Raw genomic sequence first — 24,270 nt, 5'->3', positions numbered from 1 at the left:
CCTCCAAGGTGCGACCGCTCCTTCTTGAGCCTGCGCCCTGAGCTTCTCGTAAACTACACCTTTAATTGTGAAGCGAGAAAAATTTACACCAATCATGATAAAAGTATGTACGACTAAAGTCACTCAAACTCCACCTCGAAGATAACAAATAGTAGAAAAACAGCCCGAGAGAGGGGGGATACCCAGGGAAGACACCATCGCAAAGAATTCCATCACTGGCTTCTGGGAGCAGGCGACGGGCTGAGCCTCTCTTCCCCCCCATAGGGACACCTTTGGGTAAGACTTAGATTATACCGAGGGCTTCCTCGGGAAACTCCGAAATTTCTCTAGAGACTCTCTTTTCTACATGTATAGCCAGGCTGTATCGTTAGAACTTTGTCCCGCGTTTTGTAGATGTAACAATACTTTCATTTGCACGTGCTTTGCAGACAGTGTATTTATCACCGGCTGCCCTAAGAACCTATCTATCTGTTGTTTAAATAAACTGCACTTTTTGAAGTAGCTCGTCCTTTTGGTTTCTCACCGAACGCGACCAAAGACTCGAGAGTGGCCGTGCTAGTTCACGAGCACGACTAGACGGAAGGTGCAGTCCACTATTACTGTGCCCAAATCGTAACACTTTAATACACATTAAACGCCATTGGGCTGATAGTGCTGAATTGGGCATCCCTCAGGATTTAAACCCAGCCGCACCTGGCCTCCCACCTCGGTGAGGAGTGTTAGAACGCAAGGGGGTTCCTTTTCTGCCAAAACCGCTTTGCCCCTTTTCACGCGACACCCCCGACCCGCCCCCTGGGCCCCAGCCTGGCGGCCTCTGCAAGGGTCCCGAGGGCTGGGCTGCCTTTGGGGGGTTGCGCTGGTCTGGGGGGGCTGGGCAGGGTTGAGCTGGACGCCAGCGGTCCCAGCTCATTTTGGGGAGGGCTGTGCTGCTTCGGGGGGGGTTGGAGGGAGCTGAGCCGGTTTCCAGTGATCCCAGCTCATCTGGGGGAGGACTGGCTCATGTTAAGCTGGCCGGCCACCAGCACCCCCAGGTCCTTTTCTGCGGGGCAGCTTTCCAGCCACTCTTCCCCAAGCCCCTGGCGTTGCTTGGGGTTGTTGTGACCAAAATGCAGGACCCGGCCCTTGGCCTTATTAAACCTCATCCAATTGGCCTTGGCCCATCCCTCCAGCCTGTCCAGGGCCCTCTGTAGAGCCTTCCTTCCCTCAAGCAGATCAACACTCCCTCCGAGCTTGGTGTCATCTGCAAACTCACTGAGGGTGCATTATTGTTACACATAATAACAGATGATCTGATAAAGATAGTAAACATAATTAACAGAAGTTGTCTATCTCTTCGGGTGGGGTGTAATGCACAAGGGGCAAGGGCCCCCCCATCTCCACGGGAGTCAGGATTACTGTAGCATATACTGTTGTCCTTACACAAAACTGATTCTCTGCCTCTGTCAAGGGACAAAACTGATCTGCTGACAGTCACAGGGATAGAGAAAATATTGACTTTTTTATTGGTTCAGAAGAGGGGCACCCCAGGGGGTTCCCGGCCCCACCCGTCCCACCCACTGGGGGAAATTGCTGAAGCAGACGCGGCGCGGCCGGCAGCAGCGTCTCCAGCAGTCCTTCAGGCGGTGCCAGAGCCGGGTGCAGCACTGACACAGGCACCGTCCTAGCAGGCACAGCCCTGGGGACGCCTGGTCACACTCCCTGTCCACGACCTCGCCGTGCTGCTGCCTCTCCTCCTCCAAGGTCTTGACAGTGTCCAAGAGCTCCAAGTAGAGCAACTTGTCGTCCGTGGCCTTGGCTGGGGGGCTGCTGGGCGGCGGAAGCACATTCACGGGGCTCTGCGCCCTGTCCCTCCTCCCTTCCGCATCCATGGGGGTGCTCCTGCCTGAGCCTGGGGGGCTGCTGGTGCTTGGCCCCATGGAGTTGTTCTCGCCCGGCCCCGTCTTGCTGTTTCTCTTCACTTCCACCAGGCTCCCCCTGCCGAGCTCCACAGGGCTGCTCCTTTCCTTCTCCTTCACACTTCTGTCTCGTCCTGTGTCCTTCTCCTTGTCCATGTCCCCAATCTTGAGACTTATCCATGTTTGCACCCACCCACGGCTGCTCCGCTTCCAGGTGCTGGGGCTTCACTGTGGCCCCCAGCTGCTGCTGCGCCTCCATCCTGCCCAGGGGATGGAAGGGCTCCCTGGGGAGGTTCCAATCACAGGCCCCCGCTGCCCCTTGCCAACGGGCCTGCAGCACCTTCAGCATCTCACAGCACTGCCTGGCCATCTCCTGGGTGCACTCGAAACAGCGGAGGAGCTCCATGACCAGCTCCCCTTGGTCCGAGGCCATGGCTGGGGGGCTGCAGGGTGAAGGCTGCGTGTCCACAGGGCTCTGCACCCTGTCCCTGCTTTCCCTGGGGACCGGCTCTTGCTTGGTCCTTGTTGGCAGTTCCAGTGGGGGCTCCTGGCAGAGGGCTGGCCCTGGCTCCTCCACCCTCCCCTTGACAGCCCTGGGGGGATGGCGGGGTCCTGAGCGGTCGAGTGCTGCCAGCTCCGCCATCGCACCAGGCCGGGGCTCCGGGAAGGAGTAGAGGGAGCTGAAGGAAGAGTAGCCTCTGTCTGTCATGGAGTCCATGGTGGCCAGCGGGGCCCGTGGGGAGAGGGGCTTCCTCTTCAAGGCCTCCGCACTCGCCCTGCAGAGGAGGAGAAAGAGACCCCACTGCACCCCGGAGCCCAGCGGGACCCGCGGGCAGCACCCCCCTTGGCTGGCGGTCAGGGCTGCCCAGCGCAGGCAGGGGCAGGGCACGGGGTGAGGGTCTGGGGCAGCATCGGGGGTCTCCCCCACACTCACCGCTTCTCCTGCTTGGGCCGGGATTTCTCCACTCCTCCATCCACTGCCCGAGAAGTTGTGGCGGGAGGAGAGAGAGTGATCAGCTGGTAGCCCCCGGCACAGCCCTGGCTCAGGGCTGCCGTGGGCTGTCGGCCGTTTGCAGGGTGCTCGGTGCTGGGGCCACTTACAGCTCTGCCACCTCTGGCTGGGCTCTTGTTTTCTTGTCTGATGCTTCTTCTTCTTCTTCACCACTTCTGCAAGGTCCCCAGGAGCTGGGTGAGACGGGAGCACCTCCCAGTCCCACACCACTGCCCCCCACAGCACCCCTCGCCCCCCCATGCCGCAGCACAGTGTGGTGCAACAGTCACCTACCTGAAGCCGCTTGCTCTGCAGCACAGCTGAGAATACGCTGAGTCCCATCACAGTCAGGAGGAGAGGGCCCAGGGGAGACACGGCGTCAGAGCGCCCACAGCACCGACTCCAGTGTGGCTGCGGTGCTCCCAGTCACCAGCACAGAACCGCGATGTAGCTCCCCAGTGTCCTCCTGGGTCCCCAGTGACGGGACCCACGAGACTTCTGGGGCTGAGGTCTCCTTGCCGCGGTCTCGGAGCCCTGAGCCCTTCCCTTCCTCCCGAAGCCGCAGCGCTCGCACTGTCCCCCATTGGCTGTCCCCTGCTGGGAGTGCACGGCTTCCTGCTGATGGAAGGGGCTGGGTGTAGTCCTTGGGTATTTTATATCGTTATCGGGATTGACACTGCTTCTTTAGCGTTATTAATGTTAATTCTTTAGTTTTATCCTAGTAAATCTATTTTTATTGCAACCCTCCTGTTTCCTTGTTTTTCCCCAATTCCTCTTCCCGGGTGGGGAGGGGTCATCGGGTGAGAGAGTAGTTGTCTAAAGGACAAGAAATTGTGGTGGGTTTCTCAAACCATAACAAGAAGGGAGGGAGAAGGAGAAGGGCCCCACCCCTTCAGGGCATGGTTTGGGTGGGAAGGCACCTTAAAGGCCACCCAGTGCCACCCCCTGCCCTGGGCAGGGACACCTCCCACCAGCCCAGGTCGCTCCAAGCCCCGGCCAACCTGGCCTTGATCCCCTCCAGGGATGGGGCAGCCACAGCTTCTCTGGGCAACCTGGGCCAGGGGCTCACCGCCCTCACAGCCAAGAATTTCTGCCCGAGATCTCAGCTCAGTCTCCCCTCTTGCAGTGGAACACCCTTCCCCCTCGTCCCATGGCTCCCCTCCCTCATCCAGAGTCCCTCCCCAGGTTTGCTGGAGCCCCTTGAGGGACTGGAAGGGGCTCCAAGGTCTCCATGGAGCTTTCTCTTCCCCAGGCTGAACTTTTCATGGACTCACAGAATTTCAGAGTTGGAAGGGACCTCTAGAGATCATCTATCCAACTCCCCTGCTAAAGCAGCATTGCCCCCAGCACATTACTCACGACTGCATCCAGGCACGTCTTGAAAGTCTCCAGAGAAGGAGACTCCACAACCTCCCTGGGCAGCCTCTTCCAGTGCTCTCTCACCCTCACCGTGAAGAAGTTTTTCCTCATGTTAGATCGGAACTTCCTATGTTCCAGCTTGTGCCCGTTACCCCTCGTCCTCTTACTGGCAACCACTGAAAAGAGCCTGGCTCCATCCTCCTTCAGCCCACCCTTTAGATACTTGTAAACATTAAGAAGGTCTCCCCTCAGCCTTCTCTTCTCCGGGCTAAAGAGTCCCAGCTCTCTCAGCCTTTCCTCAGAAGGACGATGCTCCAATCCCTCCAGCATCTTTGCTGCCCTACGCTGGACTCTCTCCAGAAGAACACCTCCAGGGATGGGCCACTGACAACTTCCCTGGGCAACCTGTGCCAGTGCCTCAGCACCCTCACAGTCAAGAATTTCTTCCTGAGAGCCAATCTAAATCTACCCTCCTTCAGTTTGAGGCCGTTACCCCGTGCCCTATCGTTACACTCCCTCAGCCACAGTCCCTCCCAATCCCTCCTGGAGGCCCCCTTGAGGGACTGCAAGGCCGCTACAAGGTCTCCCCGCAGCCTTCTCTTCTCCGGGCTGAACAACCCCAACTCTCTGCTGCTCTGCCCTCTCCCTGACGCTCCGCAGCCTTTCTGCTCCCTCTTTGACCTCTGCCGCCAGGCCGAGCGGATCAGCCGCCTGCTCGCACCTCACGCACCCGGCATCCCTTCTACCCTCCGCTACCCGGGAGAGGTGAAGGCGCTCCCTGCAGACACAGCCCGGGGGGGCTGCAGGCGTCCAGGGGGGCTCTGTCTGCGTGGCCGCGTCTCCTCTGGAAAGTGCGCAACACGCGGGAGGCTGCGCCTTTCGGGTACACGCCATGGCTGAGCTCCCCCGCCTCGCCCTGCCTCGGCGTCCCGCGCGAGCTGAAATCCCGCGCGAACTCCACTCTCGCGTGAACTCCCGCGCCCCGGCTGCTCGCCCCGCTCCCGCTCCCGCTCCCGCTCCTGCTCCTGCTCCTGCTCGCCGCCCTCCCCGGGGCCGCCTTTGACGGGGGTGGGGTCTGGCCGCGGCGGCTGCAGGCTCCGCCCCCGCCTCGCCCCCCGCCCTCGCGCCAGCTGCGGCCGAGCTGCGGGTGCCCGCGGGCGAGCTGCGCTTCCCCGCCGCTGCCCGGGCTTGTGCCGGCCTCAGCACAAGCCGCCTGGGTGATGCTGCCTCTAAGGGAGCCGGGAGAGAGCTGGGAGCCGCCCCCCCCCGGCACTGCCTGGTGGCCCCCGCAGCCCCCGCCCTCTCTCCCCAGCTGTGGCTGAGCCCGTCCCCGCCGGACGGGGGCTGAGATGGGGCTGGGGACCCCCCTGCCGCTGCCGGGACCTGGCTGTGCCTGGGGGCCCTGCTGGGACCCCCCTGAGCGGAGTCGGCGCAGGGCTGGGGTCTCGGTGGGACCCCCGTCCGCGCTGCCCTGCGCTTGCCATGCTGCCTGGCCCCTTTGCCTTCCTCCTCGGCCGCTGGGGCTGCCCTGGCCGGGCTCCCTCCTCGCCCCGGGGCTCCCCGCGGGGACAGCGGCTCCTTCCCCTCGCCATGTCCCCCCAGCCGGGTCCCTGCACTCAGCCGGGGCCGGTGCTGCTGCCCCCCCGCGCTCCCCTCGCTACGGCCATCCCTGCTGCCAGCGTCTGTGCGCCATCCCAGCCAGCCCGAGGGCACTCCGTGTCCCCCGCACCCTGTTCCGGCTGCCCCAGCGCCTCCGGCTCTCATCCCCAGGTTCCCCCATCACCCACGGGTGTCCCCCCGGCTTTGGCCACTCTCCCCCTCCCCACCAGCTGATCGGTCCCCTCCACCGGTGACAAGGTGACAAGATGGCATGAGCCCCGAGGCCTCCGCCAGCCACTCTGTGGGCTGTGGGGCAGGGATGGGGACGAGGGGCCCAGCCCCCCCCGGCACAGGCTGTCGGGCAGGGTGAGCGCGGACCAGCCGCCGTCGCTGTCGCAGGAGAAGAGCCAGAGGTCACTCAGCCAGAGCTGATGGAGTCGTTATTTTATTGAGGACGGATCAGTAAATGCAGGGGGGGGAGATATTCCGTAAGCCCGGATGGATCGGCAGGAAATGCTCCGCTATTTACCGCACGCAGGGTTTGGGTGGGATACAAAGGTCCATGCTCTGTCACCGAAGGTGTCGAGGGCCAGACCCCTGTGTCCCTCCCGGGCACCATCCTGGCCCCAGCCAGCACCCGGAGGGGACGGGGTGGGGGCTGCCCTGCTCCCCTGGGACCCTCACCAGGGCTGCCGGGCACTGGAGTGGCGTCTCGGGGGGCTGCAGCAGACCCGAGCCCTGGCCAGGCAGGGTGGCAGTTACCGGTGGGGACACAGGAGGAGTGAAAGGTGTCTATGCGTATATCTATATGGTCCAGAGGACGCCCTGGAGATGCTGGGAGGGCTGGAGCCCCTCTGCTGGGAGGACGGGCTGAGAGAGTTGGGGAGGTTCAGCCTGGAGAAGAGAAAGCTCCGCAGAGACCTTGGAGCCCCTTCCAGTCCCTCAAGGGGCTCCAGGAAAGCTGGGGAGGGACTCTGGATGAGGGAGGGGAGCCATGGGACGAGGGGGAAGGGTTTTCCACTGCAAGAGGGGAGATTGGGCTGAGATCTCGGGCAGAAATTCTTGGCTGTGAGGGCGGTGAGCCCCTGGCCCAGGTTGCCCAGAGAAGCTGTGGCTGCCCCATCCCTGGAGGGGTTCAAGGCCAGGTTGGCCGGGGCTTGGAGCGACCTGGGCTGGTGGGAGGTGTCCCTGCCCAGGGCAGGGGGGTAGAATGAGATGATCTTTAAGGTCCCTTCCCACCCAAACCATGGCACCTGTGGCCACAACTATCTCTGGGGTCACTGAGTCCACTGGGCCATCAGGCAGCATTGCCCAGGACCAGCACACTCATGAGGAAGACCATGAGGAAGAAGACCCACATGAAGAAGCGGTCCATCACCCTGGCCACCTTCTTCCACTCGCCGGTCCGGCGCTGGGAGGCTCGGTGGCGCCGGAAGCAGCCGGCGATGTACCCCACGTTCCTCAGCAGGTCATTGTGGTGGCACAGGCAGCGGTCCCGGGGACAGCCCCCTGCCTCGGCACCCACCTCCCCCTCCATGGGGCTCTCCCCTGGCCCCCCAGTGTCCTCCCTGCCCACCCGCCTGCCCGGCACCCGCCGGGGGCTCTTGCAGCTCTCGCCCACCTCGTAGACACAGCAGAGCCGGGCCATGTGGTGGAGGATGAGCCGCCTGGCCCAGGTGGGAACGGGCCGGGCCCCCGGGCCACAGTGGTGGATGTTCATGATGAAGATGGTCAGCGCGGTGGAGGCCGCGATCATGGTCATGGTGGCGATGTAGTACTTCCCTGCGTGGGTAATGGGTGGTGATGCCTTGGCAGGGTGGGGAGAGACCCCTGCCCACCTCCCACCATGGAAACCCCCCTGGCATGGGAGGTGCCCACCGCCCTGGTGCAGATGCCCTGGTCCCATGGGAGGGTCCTGGGTGCCATCAAGGCTCACCAATGAGCGGGACGCTCTCTGAGGGCGGCATGCTCTCCGCCACCAGCAGCTGGAAGACGGTGAGGGCCAGCAGCACTGTCACCCCCAGTGAGACCTTCTCCCCGGAGTCGGCCGGCAGGTAGAAGCCGAGGGGTGCCAGGAACGAGACCATGATGCAGGGCAGGAGCAGGTTGAAAATGTAGAAGGAGGCGCGGCGGCGGAGGAGCAGGGTGTAGGTGACATCGGGGTAGGGCTCGGAGCAGCAGCCATAGGTGATGACGTTCCTCGTGGCTGGCATGCCCAGCACCTCCCACTCCACGTTCTCCACGAAGTCCGTCAGGTCCCCGGTGTCCAGCCGGTTGCGGAGGTCGATCTGGTTCCCGTTGTAGGTCCAGGAGCCGAAGGTGAGGCGGCACCGCTGCCCGTCGAAGGGGAAGTAGGAGACATCCACCTTGCAGGAGCTCTTGGTGATGGCGGGCGAGTCCCACATGATGTGCCCGTCGGAGCGCAGCACCACGTTGGTCTCCACTGAGCCACCAAAGCGGTCGTCGGCGCTGGGGGAGGGATCGCTGTGGGGCCAGGATGGCCCCGAGCCCCACATGGGGCAAGGGTCTGCGGGGCCGGGGCCGAGCACTGGTCCCCAACCCCGTGTCCCCTCCCCACATCACCCCCAGGAAGAGGGGGCTCGCTGCCCCTGGTCACCCCCATGGTGGCACATCCCAGCTGCCAGGTGGGTGGCACACCAGGCTGATGCCAGCACCTCCTGCCGCCGCCTTGTCACCCAGTCGAGGTGACCGTCTCCCCACATCCCCCACACCAGGACCCCCCTGCTCCCCATTGGCAACACCCCCAGCCCCAGCCTCAGCCCCCCCAGCTCCGGGAGCAGCCGGGGCCGGGGGGCACAAGCAGCACCCACTTGTTGTAGAGAATGATGTCCGGCCGCCAGACGTAGCTGCTGGGGATGCGGATGCTGTCGATGCCGCCGTAAGCGTCCTTGTCCCAGGCGAGGTGGGCGTCCAGCCAGGCCTGACGGACCCACAGGTAGGAGGTGAGGACCTGGTTCCTCTCGTCCTGCAGAGAGCAGAGGGTGAGGGGGGGGCACGGGGACAGGGACAGGCCACACTGCCCCCTGTCCTACCCCCCGGGCCCCAGCCTGGCGGCCTCTGCAAGGGTCCCAAGGGCTGGGCTGCCTCTGGGGGGCTGGGGGGGCTGGGGAGGGCTGAGCTGGATGCCAGCGTCCCAGTTCATTTTGGGGAGGGCTGAGCTGGTTTGGAGGGGTTGGAGAGGACTGAGCTTGTTTCTAGTGGTCCCAGCTCATTTTGGGGAGGACTGAGCTGGTTTGGGGGCGCTGGGAAGGGCTGATCTGGTTTCCAGCAGTCCCAGCTCATTTTGGCGAGGGCTGAGCTTGTTGGGGGGGGGTTGCATAGGGCTAAGCTGGTTTCTAGTGGTCCCAGCTTATTTTGGGGAGGGCTGAGCTGGGCTCCAGCCAGGGCTGATGGTCATCCCTCCAAACCAGCCCAGGCCCCCCCAAACCAGCACAGGCCTCCCCAAAAATGAGCTGGGACCGTTGGAATCCAGCTCAGCCCTCCCCAGCCCCCCCAGACCAGCACAGCCCTTCCCAAAACGAACCGGGACCCCCTGGGGCAGAGCAGAGCCCGGCTGAGGGGTAGCCAGGAGTGTGACGGGGAAGGTCCCATTTGGGCTGGGCTACTGGTGACGCTGCCAGTGCCGGTACCGGTGCCATCCCTGGCCACTCACCATGTCGATGATCTGGGAAAGGGTGACCTGGAGGGTGACGTTTAGGGCCCGGTCTGTGTCCTCCACAGGGCGCAGGGCGCTGGAGTAGTTGGCGAAGAGGTCATGCAGCAGCTTGTAGGCGAACCTGCCCTGTGCCCCCCGGCAGCCTGCGGGGACCCAGAGCGGGGCTGGGGGGGGGGCGGCGGTCCGCAGCCGCGAGTGCAGCCAGAGCCCTCCCAAGGGACCCCCAGGACCCGGCCGCAGGAACATGCCGGCAGCTGAGCGGGGTGGGGGAGCACGCTGAGACCCCCATCCCTCCCCACCATCACCTGAGCCCCCCATCCCACTGACCCCATCCCCCCCCCGCCGGGGATGCCCGATGTCAGGGACACTGCAGCTCGCAGGGGCTGAGGGACCCTCTCCCCGTGCCTGGGGCTTGGTGGGGTTCAGCGCCCCTCGCCGCCCCCCCAGTGCTTACCCGGGGCCAGGAGACAGCTGGCCAGGCAGAGGGCGAGCAGTGGGCGAGCTCCAGGCTCCATCCTGCTGCGCTCCCGCCCCATGCAGGGCCTGGGGGACACGGGGGGGGGCCGTGCCACCTGCAAGCGCTGGGGTGACGTCAGGGCTGGAACGGGGCGGGGGGGCACGGCCTCCCCAGGGACCGACCGTCTGGGTGCAGCGAGCCCTGTGGCAGGGGGGTGACGGTGAGGGACCCCGAGGAGGGCTGGGACGGGGTCTGGGTGCAGCTGAGCCCCTTTGGGTCAGGTCTGGGTGCTGAGCCCAAGCCCAGGGAAGGCTTTGCCCCACGCCACGCTGGACCATCCTCCCATGAGACCCACGCCAGTGGGCAGCCTGCTCGGGGCCAGGACGGTGGTGACAAGGACCAGGGGGTGGCCTGGAGCAGGCAGGGACGCGGTTGCTCCTCGCCGTGTTGTCCTGCCCGGAGCCGCTGGCAGCTTCGCTCCCAACCGTCAGCTTTGTGCGCTGGAAACCACCGTCTCCAGGCGCCTCTGGGCCGGGGGGCTGCGGGAAGGGGGGTCTCTCCTCTCAATCCTGTCCCAGCACAAGCTGGAAAAGGAAACCCCGGGGCTGGAAAGGAGATTTGGGGGCACTGACACCCACCATGGCAGTGGGAAGAGCTGAGAGCGGATGCTGTGGACCACCATGCACAGCAAGGGACATCCCATTCTCAGTTCTTCCCAGTAAAAGAGCAGGGAAAGGGAAAAGGAAGATTATTCCCGTTTGGGGAGGACAATACCCGGGGAGGTTAAGGGATGTGACCCAGGAGACAAAGCAGGGGGTGGTAGAGAGGTGGCCGCCACAGGGAGCGTCTCCCCAGTCCCAGCCGTGGGGGACGCCGCCGGCCCCCGCTGCCCGGCACCTCCCTGGCTCCTTTCCCGCGCCGCTCCCGGCAGCAGATGCCAAGCGCTGATGGATCCGAAGGCTGGAGATTTTGTTTCCAGGCAGTGAATTATTCATCCACAGCCCAACGTCCTGGCCGTGCTGCTCCTCCGCCCGGGGCAGCAGCTGGGTTTGCAGAGAGGTAATTACGATAATGGAAGGAGGCGACGCCAGAATGACCCGGCTCCTGCGTGGCACGGCCGGTGTCACGTTTAACATGTGGCGGTGCCAGCACGGCAGGACAGCTGCCTCGGCTGGGCAAGGCGACACGAATCACCGTTGTTTTTACAGTCGTTTCCTGCCTCAGAGCTGGCACTGGGGAGCACATTCCCTCCCAGCTTCCAAGAGAAGAGATGCCCCAGCATCACCCCACCTCGGGGAGCCAAGGTCCGGATTTGTGCCCCACCAAGGACACGTACCTCTGCTGTAGGTAACCCCTTCTCCAGCACACACACCATTTTCTGCCTCGAAGCAGCCTGTTCCGCACTGAGTGGAAAAGCCCTTCCTTCCATTTGCCACGAAACCGTAACCCGGCCCATCCCTCACTTCTTTCCAGAAATCCCCCTTCCAAGAAAGGCCATTTTCCCCCTCAGCCTCCTCCCACCTCCCTCCCCTCTCTGCAAACAGCTCCCAGGAGGATGTTTTCCACCACCCTGCCAGGGACCGGAGCTCCCCACAACCTCCTCCTCCTCCTTGAAATAGGGATGACTTTTTCTTCGGAGGCTGAGGAGGAACCTCCCCTGATGACCATCACCTTTCAAAGGGCTGAGAGTGGCCTTGGGGGCGCACCCTGCCAGGTCCCGGAGACCTAGGACCCCCGGTCCAAGCACTCCCCAGCCTCACCCCTCTCCAAGGCAAGTCTTCCTCACTCTGACCCTTCCCACTGGTCTCAGGGACCTGAGGCTGCTGAAGGCCAGTCCCACCAGTCAAGATCAAGACGAAGACACCATCCAGTACCTTTTCCATGTCCTTTGTGACCGGGTCCCCATTCCCATTCCACACTGAGCCCCCTTTTCCCTTGTCTGGCAGCGCTGAGGCACCTGTAAATGCCTTCCCTGGACAGTCAGAAGACAATGGCAGGGGTTGTCACAGAAGATTGTCAGGGGAGTCACAGAGGACAATGGCAGGGGTTGGACAGAACTGCCCATCGTGAATGAAGATCAGGTTCATGACCATCTGATGAACCTGAAAGTGAACAAGTCCATGGGACCCGGTGGGATACACCCACGGGTACTGAAGGAACTGGCGGATGAGGTTGTTAAACTGCTCTCTATTATATTCCAAAAGCCATGGCAGTCTGGTGAGGTCTCCACTGACTGGAAAAGAGGAAACATAATCCCCATTTTCAAAAAGGGAAAGAAGGAGGAACCAGGGAACTATAGGCCAGTCAGTCTCACCTCTGTGCCTGGTAAGATTATGGAGCACATCCTCCTGGAGGCACTGCTGAGGCAGAAGAATAACGAAGAGGTGATTTGGTACAATCAACACAGCTTCCCCAAGGGCAAATCCTGCCTGACAAACGTGGTGGCCTTCTATGAGAAGGTCACAACATCAATAGACAAGGGGAGAGCAACTGACGCCATTTACCTGGACCTGAGCAAAGCCTTTGACACTGTCCCGCATGACATCCTGGTCTCCAAGAGGATAAAATACGGCTTTGGTGGACTGACAATTCAGTGGATAAAGAACTGGCTTGACGACTGCACCCAAAGAGTGGCTGTCAATGGGTCCATGTCCAAGTGGAGGCCAGTGACAAGTGGAGTCTCTCAGGGATCAGTAGTGGGACGGATCTTGTTTAACATCTTTGTCAGCAACATGGACAGTGGCATTGAGTGCAGCCTCAGCAAGTTTGCTGATGACACTAAGCTGTGTGGGGCGGCTGACACGCTGGAGGGAAGGGATGCCATCCAGAGGGACCTGGACAGGCTGGAGAGGTGGGCCCATGCCAACCTCATGAAGTTCAACCAGGCCAAGTGCAAGGGCCTGCACCTGGGTCAGGGCAATCCCCAGCACCGATAGAGGCTGGGCAGTGACTGGCTTGAGAGCAGCCCTGAAGAAAAGGACTTGGGGGTGCTGGTGGACGAGGGGCTCAACATGAGCCGTCAGTGTGCACTAGCAGCCCAGAAAGCCAATCGTGTCCTGGGCTGCATCAGGAGAAGTGTGGCCAGCAGGTCGAGGGAGGTGATTCTCCCCCTCTACTCCACTCTTGTGAGACCCCACCTGGAGTACTGCATCCAATTCTGGAGCCCCTACTACAAGGAAGATATGGACGTGCTGGAACGTGTCCAGAGAAGGGCCACGAGGATGATCAGAGGGCTGCAGCACCTCTGGTATGAAGACAGACTGAGAGAGTTGGGGTTGTTCAGTCTGGAGAAAAGCAGGCTCTGAGGAGACCTTCTAGTGGCCTACCAGTATCTTAAGGGGGCCTACAAGAAAGCTGGGGAGGGACTTTTTAGGATGTCGGGGAATGGTGGGACTAGAGGGAATGGATTAAAACTAGAGATGGGTCAATTCAGACTGGACGTTAGGAAGAGGTTCTTCACCATGAGGGTGGTGAGACACTGGAACAGGTTGCCCAGAGAGGTGGTGGAAGCCCCATCCCTGGAAGTTTTTAAGGCCAGGCTGGACGGGGCTCTGAGCAACCTGATCTAGTGGGAGGTGTCCCTGCCCATGGCGGGGGGGTTGGAACTGGATGATCTTTAAGGTCCCTTCCAACCCTAACAATTCTATGATTCTACATCAGATCCAGCTGCAGGGAGAGTTCAGCTTCCCCAGCACCGTTCCTGCACCCCGGCCGTGGGAGCTGTGCCACCACCCAGGCTGCCCCCTGCCACCCAGGGAGGACAAGCTGAGGGACACGTGTCTATGAAACCAAAATTTTATTTAATAAGCAAAGGAAACCATGGGGATACTATAAACATTTTATTTATTGTTTTCAAAAAGACAGGAAAATAATCTAGATCATTTATTTATATTTTTTTTTTTAATAAAAACCTTTGTATAATCCTCATGCATAAAGACCTTCAGTGAGCCGATGCGAAGCGGCGCCAGGCTGGATGCAGTGGCTGGCCGTGGCAGGAGGTGCCGCTGCAGTAACCCTGAAATCAGAGCGGAGCGAGAGACGGCTTCTTTCCTTCTTACAAAAAAAGAGTCGGGTTCCGGACACAGCAAGAGCATGGACTGCACACACCAGAGCACACGGACACAGTCGGCCGTTGGCTTGCGGGATGGTTGTAGGCGGGATGGCAGCTCCACTTGATGTAACCAGCTCCACAGCAGACAGGGGGACGATGGCGCACACCCGGTGGCACCCACTGCCCACATGGGCCAAAGAGGCCACGAGGCTGCTCTGCTCCACGAGCAGGTGACCCCTTTCGGCAGTTTGGCTTTCGGTGCGGAATTTGCCCCCTGCCCTCAGCAGCCTGGAGTCCAGGAAGGCGGCAACTCTTAGGACAAGCTCCTGGGTTTTACTGAGTGCGGCACCCAGGAGATGTCCCTCCTCAGAGCTCACCACACCCAGTGTCACCTCCCCTCCTCCTGGGGCAGGGAAGAAGCTTGCTTTGCTTTTGGAGATGGAGGATGGAGAAGTGAGAGAAACAACACGTTTCGCAGGTCTCCAGATTAGCAAGAGAACACAGAAAAAGACACTTCCGAACTTAAGTTTCTTCTCCCCCTCACCCCCACCCACAGAGCAAACTTTTAACATAAAGCCCCACTTAAAGCGTGTCCGCGGTCAGTTCAGGTGCCAAAGGTTCATCCGTTTACAGAGCGCAGCCCTCCCCAATAGCGGGAGTCTGCCCACAGAAAAATGTCCCAGAATTTGCTTCCCCATCCTCTGCGCCGCCACGGGAGGGGTGAAAAGGATCTGCCAGGAGACGAAGCCCCCACCGTGCCCCCCGCCACAGGCACAGTCTCACCTGCAGACAGGTTCAGCAAGAGGCGCTTTATTGAGTCGAGGGAAATGTTGTGTGGTTGAGGGTGCAGCCAGCCAGGTCCCACCAGTCAGTGCTCCCCGCGTTACAGAGACTCCTGCCTCAGCCCACGTACTAAAGCTCTTTTACACCTCTATGGAAACCCCTGCGTGGCTAGAGAGAGGTTGTTCACCCTCAGAACAAGGGTAAGGGTTAACAAACGGTAAAAACTGTCCCAACCGTGGAAGAGATTCTTCCTCAATGAGTCACTACTGTCAGCTCCCGAAGGTAAGACTGGGTGAGGCTGCGGAGCTCCTCCAAGGCATAGTCCTCGGGCATAGAGAGCCGCCCGACGTGGGGAGCGAGCAGGCGAAGAGGGACACGCTGCAGGTCCGGCGTGGAGTCGGAGACGGGCTCCGGGGCGTGCTGCAGGCTGAGGACCACCCGCAGCAGGTTGGCGATGCGCTTGGCCATATCTGGAAAGAGCAGGAAGAGAAGTGTTTCTGCATGCTCCAAAATGGGAAATTCTGGAGCAAAGGCATGCGGCTGGGTCAGTGGAACCATGCGCTGGTGTGACCTGGCCTTTTCTCAGCTCCAGCAGTGAATCTCAGAGAATCACAGAATGGTTCGGGTTGGAAGGGACCTTAAATATCATCTAGTTCCAATACCCTGCCCAGGGCAGGGACACCTCCCGCCAGATCAGGCTGCTCAAAGCCTCATCCAGCCTGGCCGCCTCCTCCATGAGCCTAATCAAAATTTACTCTTATTCCTCAGACCAGACTGTTCCCTGCAAGTACGCTCCAGCTTTACTGGGCACCATAAAACTAAGTATGGAGCGGACGCTTTACTGCTGCTCAAGACAGTCGTAAGAGACCAGATACTGGACGCTACATCAGCCAGGCAGAAAAACTGCCTGAAATGGTGACCAGCAGCTGTATGACAGTGACTACCGGGGCAACACAGGGCTCCCCTTGCCAGCCACAGCCTTCCTCTTCAGCACGCACAGCAGCAGCCCCGCTGGCAGCCAGGACCGGCTGTAGAACTGCCTTTCCCAGCAGGTTGCTGGATACCGCTGTCACCGTACCTGACTGAGCCAGGTGGTCCTTTGCGTTGTGGCACTGGATCTGCTCTATCCTCTTGCACAGCGACGTCACTTTGGTGTGTAACCGCTCCAGCTCGTAGGTGGAACAATCCAGCTGAAAGCAAAGAAGAAAGTCAGCCTGCGAGACATCTAGAGGCTTTCGGCAGAATCACTCACGGAATACCCGAGTGCACTCCAAGCTGAATCTACCCAACAGAAGACAATTACGCTAAGGCCTGTTCGAAGTTAACACCTGAAGTGGGGGAAATGGGAGGTCTGGAACTGAATTCGAGGGGACTGACACACAGACTCCCCACTAACCAGCTAACTGCTGGTTTTGCTCCTTCTCTTTCACTCCTCTCATCGCCATGCTGCATAGAGCACGTTTGCAGGGCAGAGCCCACATCTTCTTTTGACAGCATCTACCAAATCCCTCTGAGTTTTCAGAGATGCACTATATTCTGTTCGCTGGTGCCTGCCGAAGGGAAACACCAACACTAGCACTGAACACTAAAAGGTTATTCTAAAAGCGAGACTCTGAATCAGCTTCCAAACTGTAGAGGAAAAAAATACAGCTGTTTCAGTCTGTTACCTGTTGAATCCGATCGAGCATCTCAATAACGCGGATGTAATCCAGGTAGACCAGCCCCGCCATCTCCCAGTCCTGGATGAGTGCACTACGCTCGGGAGGGGCAAGATCTTCCAGGAATCCTTTTAGGTACTTGTAGTTTTCATTAATAATAGCATCTAAAGAGAACAAGCACGTTAGTAACGGAGCAAAAGGGTTTCTTACAAGTCAGGAACATTGATTGATAAAGGAAAAGCAACTAACGGACTGTACTCTGAGCTTTGCAACTCCTTGACACTATCAGCCATGGCCAGAAACGCTTACTTGATTTATAGAATCACAGAATGTGTAGGGTTAGAAGGGACTTTTAAAGGCCATCTAGTCCAACACCCCTGCAGTAAGCAAGGACATCTTCAACTAGATCAGGTTGCTAACAAAAGCAACAGGCTACAAAAGGTAAGTCTAAGGCCATCCCGTTTCCCAGGGCAGGGCCACCCCAACCCACAGGATCAGGGCTCATGAAAGTCCTTGTTCCCTGAGGCACCTCTTGGCACGGGAATGTGGATGTGCAGAAGGTGAAGCTCTGCCCTTCTCACGCCGTGTTTGCAGTCAGTGACCATCATGCCAGGTATGGTGAGAGCTACTCTGCAACGGCCAAGCCACTCTCCACTAACCCGTTGCTAGAAACACAACCCTACCCCTTCGTATTACTGAGCACCCAGTGATTTCTGCTCCTACTGTTGTTTTATGTGCGCTGTTCAAAAGACGGAAGGAAAAAAAAATGAGGAGAGCAGACTCACCTGATGCTAAGTGCCTGACAACCAGCTTGTGACACTGGTTCCAGTGCCCAGCCTTGAACAAGAAGAGGGCTTCTTTGTGCTTGTCGCCCTCCATCCTTGCTCGAACCGCCTTTGCTTCATGAATCCACTCTGGGGGGACGCAGAGCCTCTGCGTCAGAAAAGTCTCCTTGGCCCAAGACTCGGGTGTCTCGGAGAGAACACAGTGGCGGTTGATGAGCTCCCGCACTGCCTTCTCCCGTACGCTGCGGGGAGAGGGGACAAGGCGTTACTCCAACAAGCAATCCTTCAGCTCCCGCCATCAGAAGATACACTTCCAGACAAGCAGCCGAGGACAGAGCGAGGCAGCAGTGAACACCTCTTGGCAATGGCAGAGGCACAGGTAAGAGACAGCAAAAGCCAGCCTCGCCAGGCCTTGAAGAGGCTTACTGCAGGGGATCAAGGAAAGTTCTAGATCAGATGAATTCCTTCAGTACAGACTAGGCACCAAGAAAGAAGTCATCACTAAGCATTCTGTAACATCGTAAGTGGTTGTAAGCTTAAAAACATTTGATTGGGGCCCCTAGGAGTAATATACAGGCTCTATTTGAAGTTATCAGTTGGAAAAAAAATTCTATTGCAATGTATTAATGGTAGCTGTAAACAGCAAGAGACACCTTTCCAGAAAAGTAGTATTATTTACAACTTTTTGTTAAGTACGTATTTCACAACAGAAGCAAATAATGTATTCTGGTCATTCCCAAGCTTTTGTTGCAAACACATTTGCTTCTGTTCAGCTCCAGTTACGCTATTTTGCATTAATGATGTTTTCAGGACAAGTTCTTGCACACAGTAAACTTGCTGAGCCACAGACAGGATACACAGCCCTAGGACAGCAAAACGGCTACGAGATCTGCTTCTATGGCACAGTTCAGGAGTTGCAGTCATTAGACTACCACACTATTTAACATCTGACAACACATTTAACCAAGCAGAATTATTCATGCCATTTTGTAATCCCAGCACACAGTTTTTACAAGCGGCATGAAGTCGTCCAGCTGTGCAGTCCCAGTTCAGCGTGAGAGAAGCCATGCTAATTAAGGGATACAGAGCAGGTCTTTAAAACAGAGAACACACTATTTTCAAGGCAGAAAAAAAATTAAAAATCTTTTACTCACTGCGTGTCAGGCTCATGCAGCAGCACAAAAACAGCCCATTCCCAGAGCCCTTCGCTTTCGAGCTGGGCAGCGTAGCTGGCGTTCAGCACTCCCTGGCCCTGCCTGAAGAGATGGGTGTAATTCAGGGCTCTGAGCACTTCCCACAGGTGCCAACTGAGACGGTAGTCCAGAGGGTCAGATGTTACACTCCTGGGATCCAGCAGCTGGTCAAGCTCATAACACCTGGCAGGGAAAAGCATTTGCAACATAAATAGCTAACTGAGTCCACACAGAGTCAGAAATTGGTGTTACCAAGTTCCTTCCCTTTGCCCACTTCCAATTATTCCACAGATGTGATTTATGTGGGTGTGGGGGGTGTTTTTGCTGGGTGTTTTTTTTTTTTTTTTGTGGGGTTGTTTATTATTTTTTTTAAAGATAGGAGCAACTGCTAAATTTCTTTTGCCCTTCTTTTGAGTCTACATCCAGACTGTCACAAGCTTTTCTTTTGTATCTGCTCCTCCTGCAAGTTTCTCAATGCCTTCCAAAGGCGGCAGCTTTGGTGAAGCAAGATTACTGCGCTCCTCAGACATAGAAAACACGCTTGAAAAAAAACCCCACAAACATGTTCCAAAGCTTAAGTTTCATCCCCTGTACCATCACCAGCAGTGACAGTGTCACTGCCTTCTGTAAGGGTGTACATGCAAGGCAGGTTTTGACTACTCAGTAAACACTGAAGCTGGTTTCATACCCCTGGTTTGGGAATTCAACAAGTCACCAACTGATCAAGAATTTTCTAAATCGTTTTTGAACTATCCACCCATTTACCTGTCACTGTAGAGCTTTAACAAATGGAAACAGACGTCTCTCAGAGGTCTTCCTGCATTATCGTCTTCTTCAATTACACAGCCAGAATCTTCTAGGTAAGGAGGCAGAGGACAGCAGGCGTATTTTTCACACTCTGGTGTGTTCTAAAGAAATAGTTTTAACAGGAAGTTTCAAGATAGTACTCTAAACAAAACTGCTCCCTGAATTCCACACCGCTCAGCAGGCCCGCGGGCATGCTTTCTGCTTCAGAGCACAAGGTGCACCCTACTGCACCTGCAGTTAAAAATACACAGCAACTCGACAACAAAAAGAAAAAAGATAAGCCCAAAATGCTTTGGCAGGCTTAATTTTGTCTCACACTGAGCTCTCAAAAGCCTAACGTTAGCAGCATTATCTTAAGTTCAAGTCACGATAAAACTAAAGCTTGGTATTTTGAAGGGATGAGCATGTTACGCTGACATACTATGTTCAAAGAGAACAGTAGTTATTCCTGCAGCATTAAGCATGCATCAATTAGAAGTTACCAGACACGATGCTGTGCTTGGCCTACCTTTAGGCATACCGATCATGGGCTGAACTATCTTTACTTAAATGATTAAACGCTGTTTTCAACAGAACCCTTTGTCTTTCTGTATAGGGAGGGTGACAGCTCTACAAGGCTTTGCATAATGCATGCAGCCAGGCACTGCCCGCAGGACAGCTTCCACCTTTGCTGCAGGAACAGCGAGTGTAACAAACAGGGGGGTGTTCGGCAACTATTTTAGAAGTCAGGCAGCTGAGTATTAATCATCACACTGGGAAAAGTGACTAGCTACCCAGCTCAAATGGCCTTCCTGCTGCTGGCCACTACCCATCTTCCTCATTTTGTCTGGCTGTCAAATGCCTGGAAACACTCAATCGGTGGAAGACAGGCTTCAAATAAGTCACTCCCAGAACACCCCAAAGAGCAGGTCCTAAGCTTCTCGAGTGACCAGAACTACCAACACCTTCAATCCCGGTGCTTTATTCCCACTCCAGCGGGGGAAGGAACATTCCCACCGTTCCCATGCTGCAAAACCTCATCATTAGAGCTGCTGAAGGAATCTGACGCTGTGATGACTGAAATAATGGACCCATATGCAATTCCATACTCAGCACCTCCGCAGCGATACTCGATTGCTCACAGAAGTCTCAGCACAGCATCAGACAGTCAATGGTAGGGAGTAAGATTTCCTTTCACCCAGGCACGACTGACCTACCTGAAACGCTGACTCGTACATGGCAAGCGCCTTGGACACAGAAGCTGTTGGAGGAAGCAGGTACCAGAGGTGCACGGCCATGCAACGCTTCCAGTCCAGCACGGAGCACACATTGATACTTATTCTCTCCGATAACTGCCACACCTAAAGAAACAAATTACTAAGTTTAGTCAAACTTATCACACATTGGTCAGTACACACCAGGAATGCAGCAGTAAGAGGTTACGTTAGTTAAAAAAAACAACACGTCACCACCTTGTATTCTTTTCCTGCTGTGTACCACATGCTGTGGTTGAGCAGCTTAAATGTATGGCTGTCAAGAAGGGGAAGTCTCTTCTCCCAAGGAACAGCGACAGGACAAGAGGAAATGGCCTCAGATTGTGCCAGGGGAGGTTTAGGGTGGATGTCAGGAAAAGTTTTTACACTCAAAGGGTTGTCAAGCATTGGAAGAGGCTGCCCAGGGCAGGGGTGGAGTTGCCATCCCTGGAGGGATTTACAAGCCGGGCAGACGCGGTGCTGAGGGACATGGGTTAGTGGTGGGTTTGTCAGTGTTGGGTTGATGGTTGGACTCGATGATCTGACAGGTCCCTTCCAACCTGGACAATTCTACAATTTTAAGTCAAGTCAATACGAAACAGCCGAGTAACACAACTTACAGGCTTTCCTGCAAGCAGGGCAAAGATCCGCAACCTCTCCTCCTGGATGAAGCAGTCCGCCTGCAGCCTGTGCCAGTCCACCAGCTGCATGGTGAGGAGGTCCCGGACGGGCTGGCTGCCGGCCAGCTGGGACAACAGCAGAGCCAGCCTGTGGTCGCCTGGAAGAGGAGAGAACAGCACATCAGGCAAATCCCTCCCACCTACCTGGTCCTGAGTTGTGGGGCACTTTGATCAGCCTACAGCTGCACAACTGGGGTTTGTGCACAATTTCTTATGAAATAAACCACTCTGTGAACACCTACCAGGAATGGGGGCAGGGGGGAGAAGACAAAGGCATGGGAAGGACAGACTCCCCCCAAAGGAGGCAAATGAATGGAACAGTTAAGACTTGAGCTGACATAAAAGACCGAGATGAAACTAGCTATTAGGCTCTGAAAATACACATTTTTAAAACAAGTGTAAAGTGCTTAACAGAAGCTCAATTAAAAATTACAGAAATTAAAAACCTTTGAAAGGAGATACTATGCAAAAAAGTAGTTCAAAATGCAACACAGCATCACTTCCTAACCCCAGGAGAGCTGACAAGTAAGCCAGCGTAAATATGACCAGTTCTCCAGCAGCAAGTAGACAAGCCAGCCCTGACCTTAAACACCGTCTGACGCAGGAAAACTCCGTACTCAGAGACGCCAGTTACTATCAGCTCTCAAAGCTGAAATTCTCTTTATGTCTCCCTTCCTCCTCCCCACAAAAAGCTGAGAGATTTAAGCATCTTACCTGACTGCTGCGCCAGCCTGCAAGCTTCACCAATTCTCTTCCCAGTAAGGCAGCTGAAGACAGCCTCTATGTGATTGCCGTGTCGGGACAGAGAGACTTCCTCCTCAATTCGTCCCGCAGCGGTCTCTGAGAGCCAGCGAGAGAAGGCTTTCCTGCGCTCCAGGGCGAGGGTGTATTCGCTGGGTTCCTCCAAGCTGGCCTCCAACTCCTTCAAGTTCCCCCAAATCGCTTCACATAAAGTCCACGTCAAGCCCCAGTGCTTCACAACAGCTGTCAGGACAGAGTTATTCAATCATAAGGCGTAAAAACATACAGAAGAATATTCAGAATCATAGAATAGTTTGGGTTGGAAGGGACCTTAAAGATCATCTAGTTCCAACCCCCTGCCATGGGCAAGGACACCTCCCACTAGACCAGGTTGCTCAAGAGACGACTCATAAGACTATAAGCATAACTTTGTAGCATATCTTAAAGGATATCCTCCTGTTACAAGAGGATACGGGAAGTCAGCTCCCCAGACGCAATCAACCACATTTATGCTTTCAGAAAGAATGCTGAGGTACAGTCAGTTTTTCTGTTTTATTCACATTTCCCTGCTCTGATGCAACCTGAAAAATCAATCTGAACTGGACAGTTTTCCAGATGCACCATCACCGCTGTGAAAAGAATTAGTCCACACTCACTTTCTGTCACAGCAGGATCCTCGGATGCCTTCCTAACCCAGTCAGCATAGTCGTGAATAGCAGAAACTCCTGGGTTGGGCGCCAGCAGAGGACACTGCTCATCCATATGGACAGTGCTGTGTTTCAGCTTTATCTCCAGGGGGATGAGATACAGCTGTTTGTCTCTATCCATCTTCCGCTGCTCTAAGCTCAGCTTCTCCACGCGAACCTTGAAAGAGGATTCTGAGAGTCTGGAGGAACAAAGAACATAATAAACAGTTAGCAACATTATGAATTGTTTTCCATGCACGTGAACTGCACCCATCACAGCAGCTTGTCTTAATTTTAACATAAAGAAGTAAGACATACAATCCAAGGTCACCAGCTAGGTATGAGGAACCTGGTTGCAGTCTGGGCTTCAGAACCAGACTCACTGAGCTGGGTGCCTCCAGCTCTCAAAAGGCAACGAGCACACCCTACCGTGCCCCAGCCCATTTTGTGAGCACACCTCATTCTGCCAGCAAATCAGATACGCTGGAGAACAGCAACCGAACAAGCTTTTTGGAAGACTTAAATGGTAGAATATCTGGCTATATTCCAGTCACGTTTAGGTATGGAGTTTCACAGCCCAGGGAAGGTCTGTATGCTGCTCTATATACAAGCAGAATTTACGGGATCTGAATTCAGAAGCTAAACAAGGAATGTCTTAGGTAGTGCAGATATCCTCAGGGTAAATCAACAGTATATTAGAAGCTTCCTGGACAACAATTTTGAACTTTCTCTCTTTAACCTTTTGCTGGATGAAAGTGCTATTTACTTGTTACAAGAATCTTGATCTCAGTGTCGTAGTAAGGGTAGTTATTTTTTTTTAAAGTAGCAACCTGAAGGAAGTCTCCACAGCTAACATGATCTTGCACCACTTGTGCATATCAGAAGTAATATTAAGATGAATTTCAAGAAGTTATCAACCTACAACCAGGATTCTTTCAAACAAGAAGAGAACATGTCAGAACCATCCTGAAGGGAACTACTACTCACGATTTTGGAGCAACAGGAGTTGGCAGGAATCCGTATTCCACAGACTCACACTGAAGCTCTTCTATTTCAGTTGATCCACTCAACTGATCTCCACAATTGACAAGTGTCCAGTTGGGTCCCCAACCAACGCGGAACGAGCGTCCCATGAAGAGGGCCATATCCATCAGCAGCTTCCCTTTTCTGTAGGTGATGGACTTCTCCAGAGGTACAAGCCCTTGCTGCCTGCGGACACCAACTGTTTTCATCTGTACCTCAGGGACTGATGATGGCACAGAGAATGCAGACGCTAACGGAGAAGTCGCCGACCAAAGGGCAGCAGAAGGGGGACTGCTCAAAGTCCTCGGTCCCTTGAAATCTTGCTGAACAGCACTTGGTGGCTGGAAAATTATGTTAGCAAATTTTGACTGCAGCAGCCCACCAACTAGAGGGGAAAAAGCAGGAAAAACGTTGGAGTGAAGGGGGTACTCACTTTTCAGGCAGTACATTTCCAATATCTTAAAGGTATTTCAGCACCTGAGCAGCCAGTGAAAACATCTGCCACGTTTGTGGTTTGTAATGGTAACACAAAGCTAAGGATTATTTGCAGTACAGAGAACTGCAAAACGCACCGTGCACAGCCTATTTTGCAGCATCCAAACTAAAGCACACGGTATTACAACAAGAACAGTACACATACAGTCCCCCCCAAAA

At 56.3% G+C, this 24,270-nt stretch overlaps 3 protein-coding genes across 5 annotated transcripts in view; all 3 read right to left on the bottom strand.

The window, feature by feature from the left end:
* Nucleotides 1-1,469: 1,469 nt before the first annotated feature.
* Nucleotides 1,470-5,234, bottom strand: LOC141737456 (uncharacterized). 3 transcript variants are annotated; one of them, XM_074572166.1, is made up of 5 exons: nucleotides 4,976-5,234; nucleotides 3,181-3,501; nucleotides 2,997-3,062; nucleotides 2,830-2,872; nucleotides 1,470-2,671 (listed from the first exon to the last, which is right to left on the bottom strand). In XM_074572166.1, the coding sequence occupies exon 5, from the start codon at nucleotides 2,611-2,613 to the stop codon at nucleotides 1,690-1,692; it is 924 nt and encodes a 307-aa protein (XP_074428267.1). In that variant the 5' UTR covers nucleotides 2,614-2,671; nucleotides 2,830-2,872; nucleotides 2,997-3,062; nucleotides 3,181-3,501; nucleotides 4,976-5,234; the 3' UTR covers nucleotides 1,470-1,689. The 3 variants fall into 3 exon arrangements, with proteins under 3 accessions (XP_074428267.1, XP_074428260.1, XP_074428266.1); XM_074572159.1 differs by having other exon boundaries at nucleotides 2,830-3,062; nucleotides 3,181-3,702; nucleotides 4,967-5,234; XM_074572165.1 differs by having other exon boundaries at nucleotides 2,830-3,062; nucleotides 4,967-5,234.
* A 1,907-nt stretch (nucleotides 5,235-7,141) lies between these two features.
* On the bottom strand, nucleotides 7,142-10,035 carry CHRNA10 (cholinergic receptor nicotinic alpha 10 subunit). Its single transcript, XM_074572148.1, has 5 exons — nucleotides 9,975-10,035; nucleotides 9,518-9,663; nucleotides 8,676-8,830; nucleotides 7,781-8,313; nucleotides 7,142-7,626 (listed from the first exon to the last, which is right to left on the bottom strand). The coding sequence occupies exons 1-5, from the start codon at nucleotides 10,033-10,035 to the stop codon at nucleotides 7,142-7,144; spliced, it is 1,380 nt and encodes a 459-aa protein (XP_074428249.1).
* Nucleotides 10,036-13,803: 3,768 nt separating this feature from the next.
* Nucleotides 13,804-24,270, bottom strand: part of NUP98 (nucleoporin 98 and 96 precursor) — a 37,916-nt gene continuing 27,449 nt past the window's right edge. Inside the window, exons 23-33 of the mRNA XM_074571941.1 lie at nucleotides 23,581-24,001; nucleotides 22,564-22,793; nucleotides 21,881-22,150; nucleotides 21,107-21,264; nucleotides 20,451-20,594; nucleotides 19,213-19,355; nucleotides 18,409-18,630; nucleotides 17,255-17,496; nucleotides 16,479-16,633; nucleotides 15,890-16,001; nucleotides 13,804-15,281 (exon numbers count right to left, since the gene is read on the bottom strand). Of these exons, the coding sequence (XP_074428042.1) occupies nucleotides 15,064-15,281; nucleotides 15,890-16,001; nucleotides 16,479-16,633; nucleotides 17,255-17,496; nucleotides 18,409-18,630; nucleotides 19,213-19,355; nucleotides 20,451-20,594; nucleotides 21,107-21,264; nucleotides 21,881-22,150; nucleotides 22,564-22,793; nucleotides 23,581-24,001 (2,315 nt within the window). The 3' untranslated portion in view covers nucleotides 13,804-15,063. The remainder of the gene's footprint in view (nucleotides 15,282-15,889; nucleotides 16,002-16,478; nucleotides 16,634-17,254; nucleotides 17,497-18,408; nucleotides 18,631-19,212; nucleotides 19,356-20,450; nucleotides 20,595-21,106; nucleotides 21,265-21,880; nucleotides 22,151-22,563; nucleotides 22,794-23,580; nucleotides 24,002-24,270) is intronic.

This window comes from Larus michahellis, chromosome 1 (assembly GCF_964199755.1).
Source record: "Larus michahellis chromosome 1, bLarMic1.1, whole genome shotgun sequence".
Classification (NCBI taxonomy): domain Eukaryota; kingdom Metazoa; phylum Chordata; class Aves; order Charadriiformes; family Laridae; genus Larus; species Larus michahellis.
The sequence above is the reverse complement of the archived record's forward strand: the minus strand, read 5'-3'. Positions and strand labels throughout refer to the sequence as shown.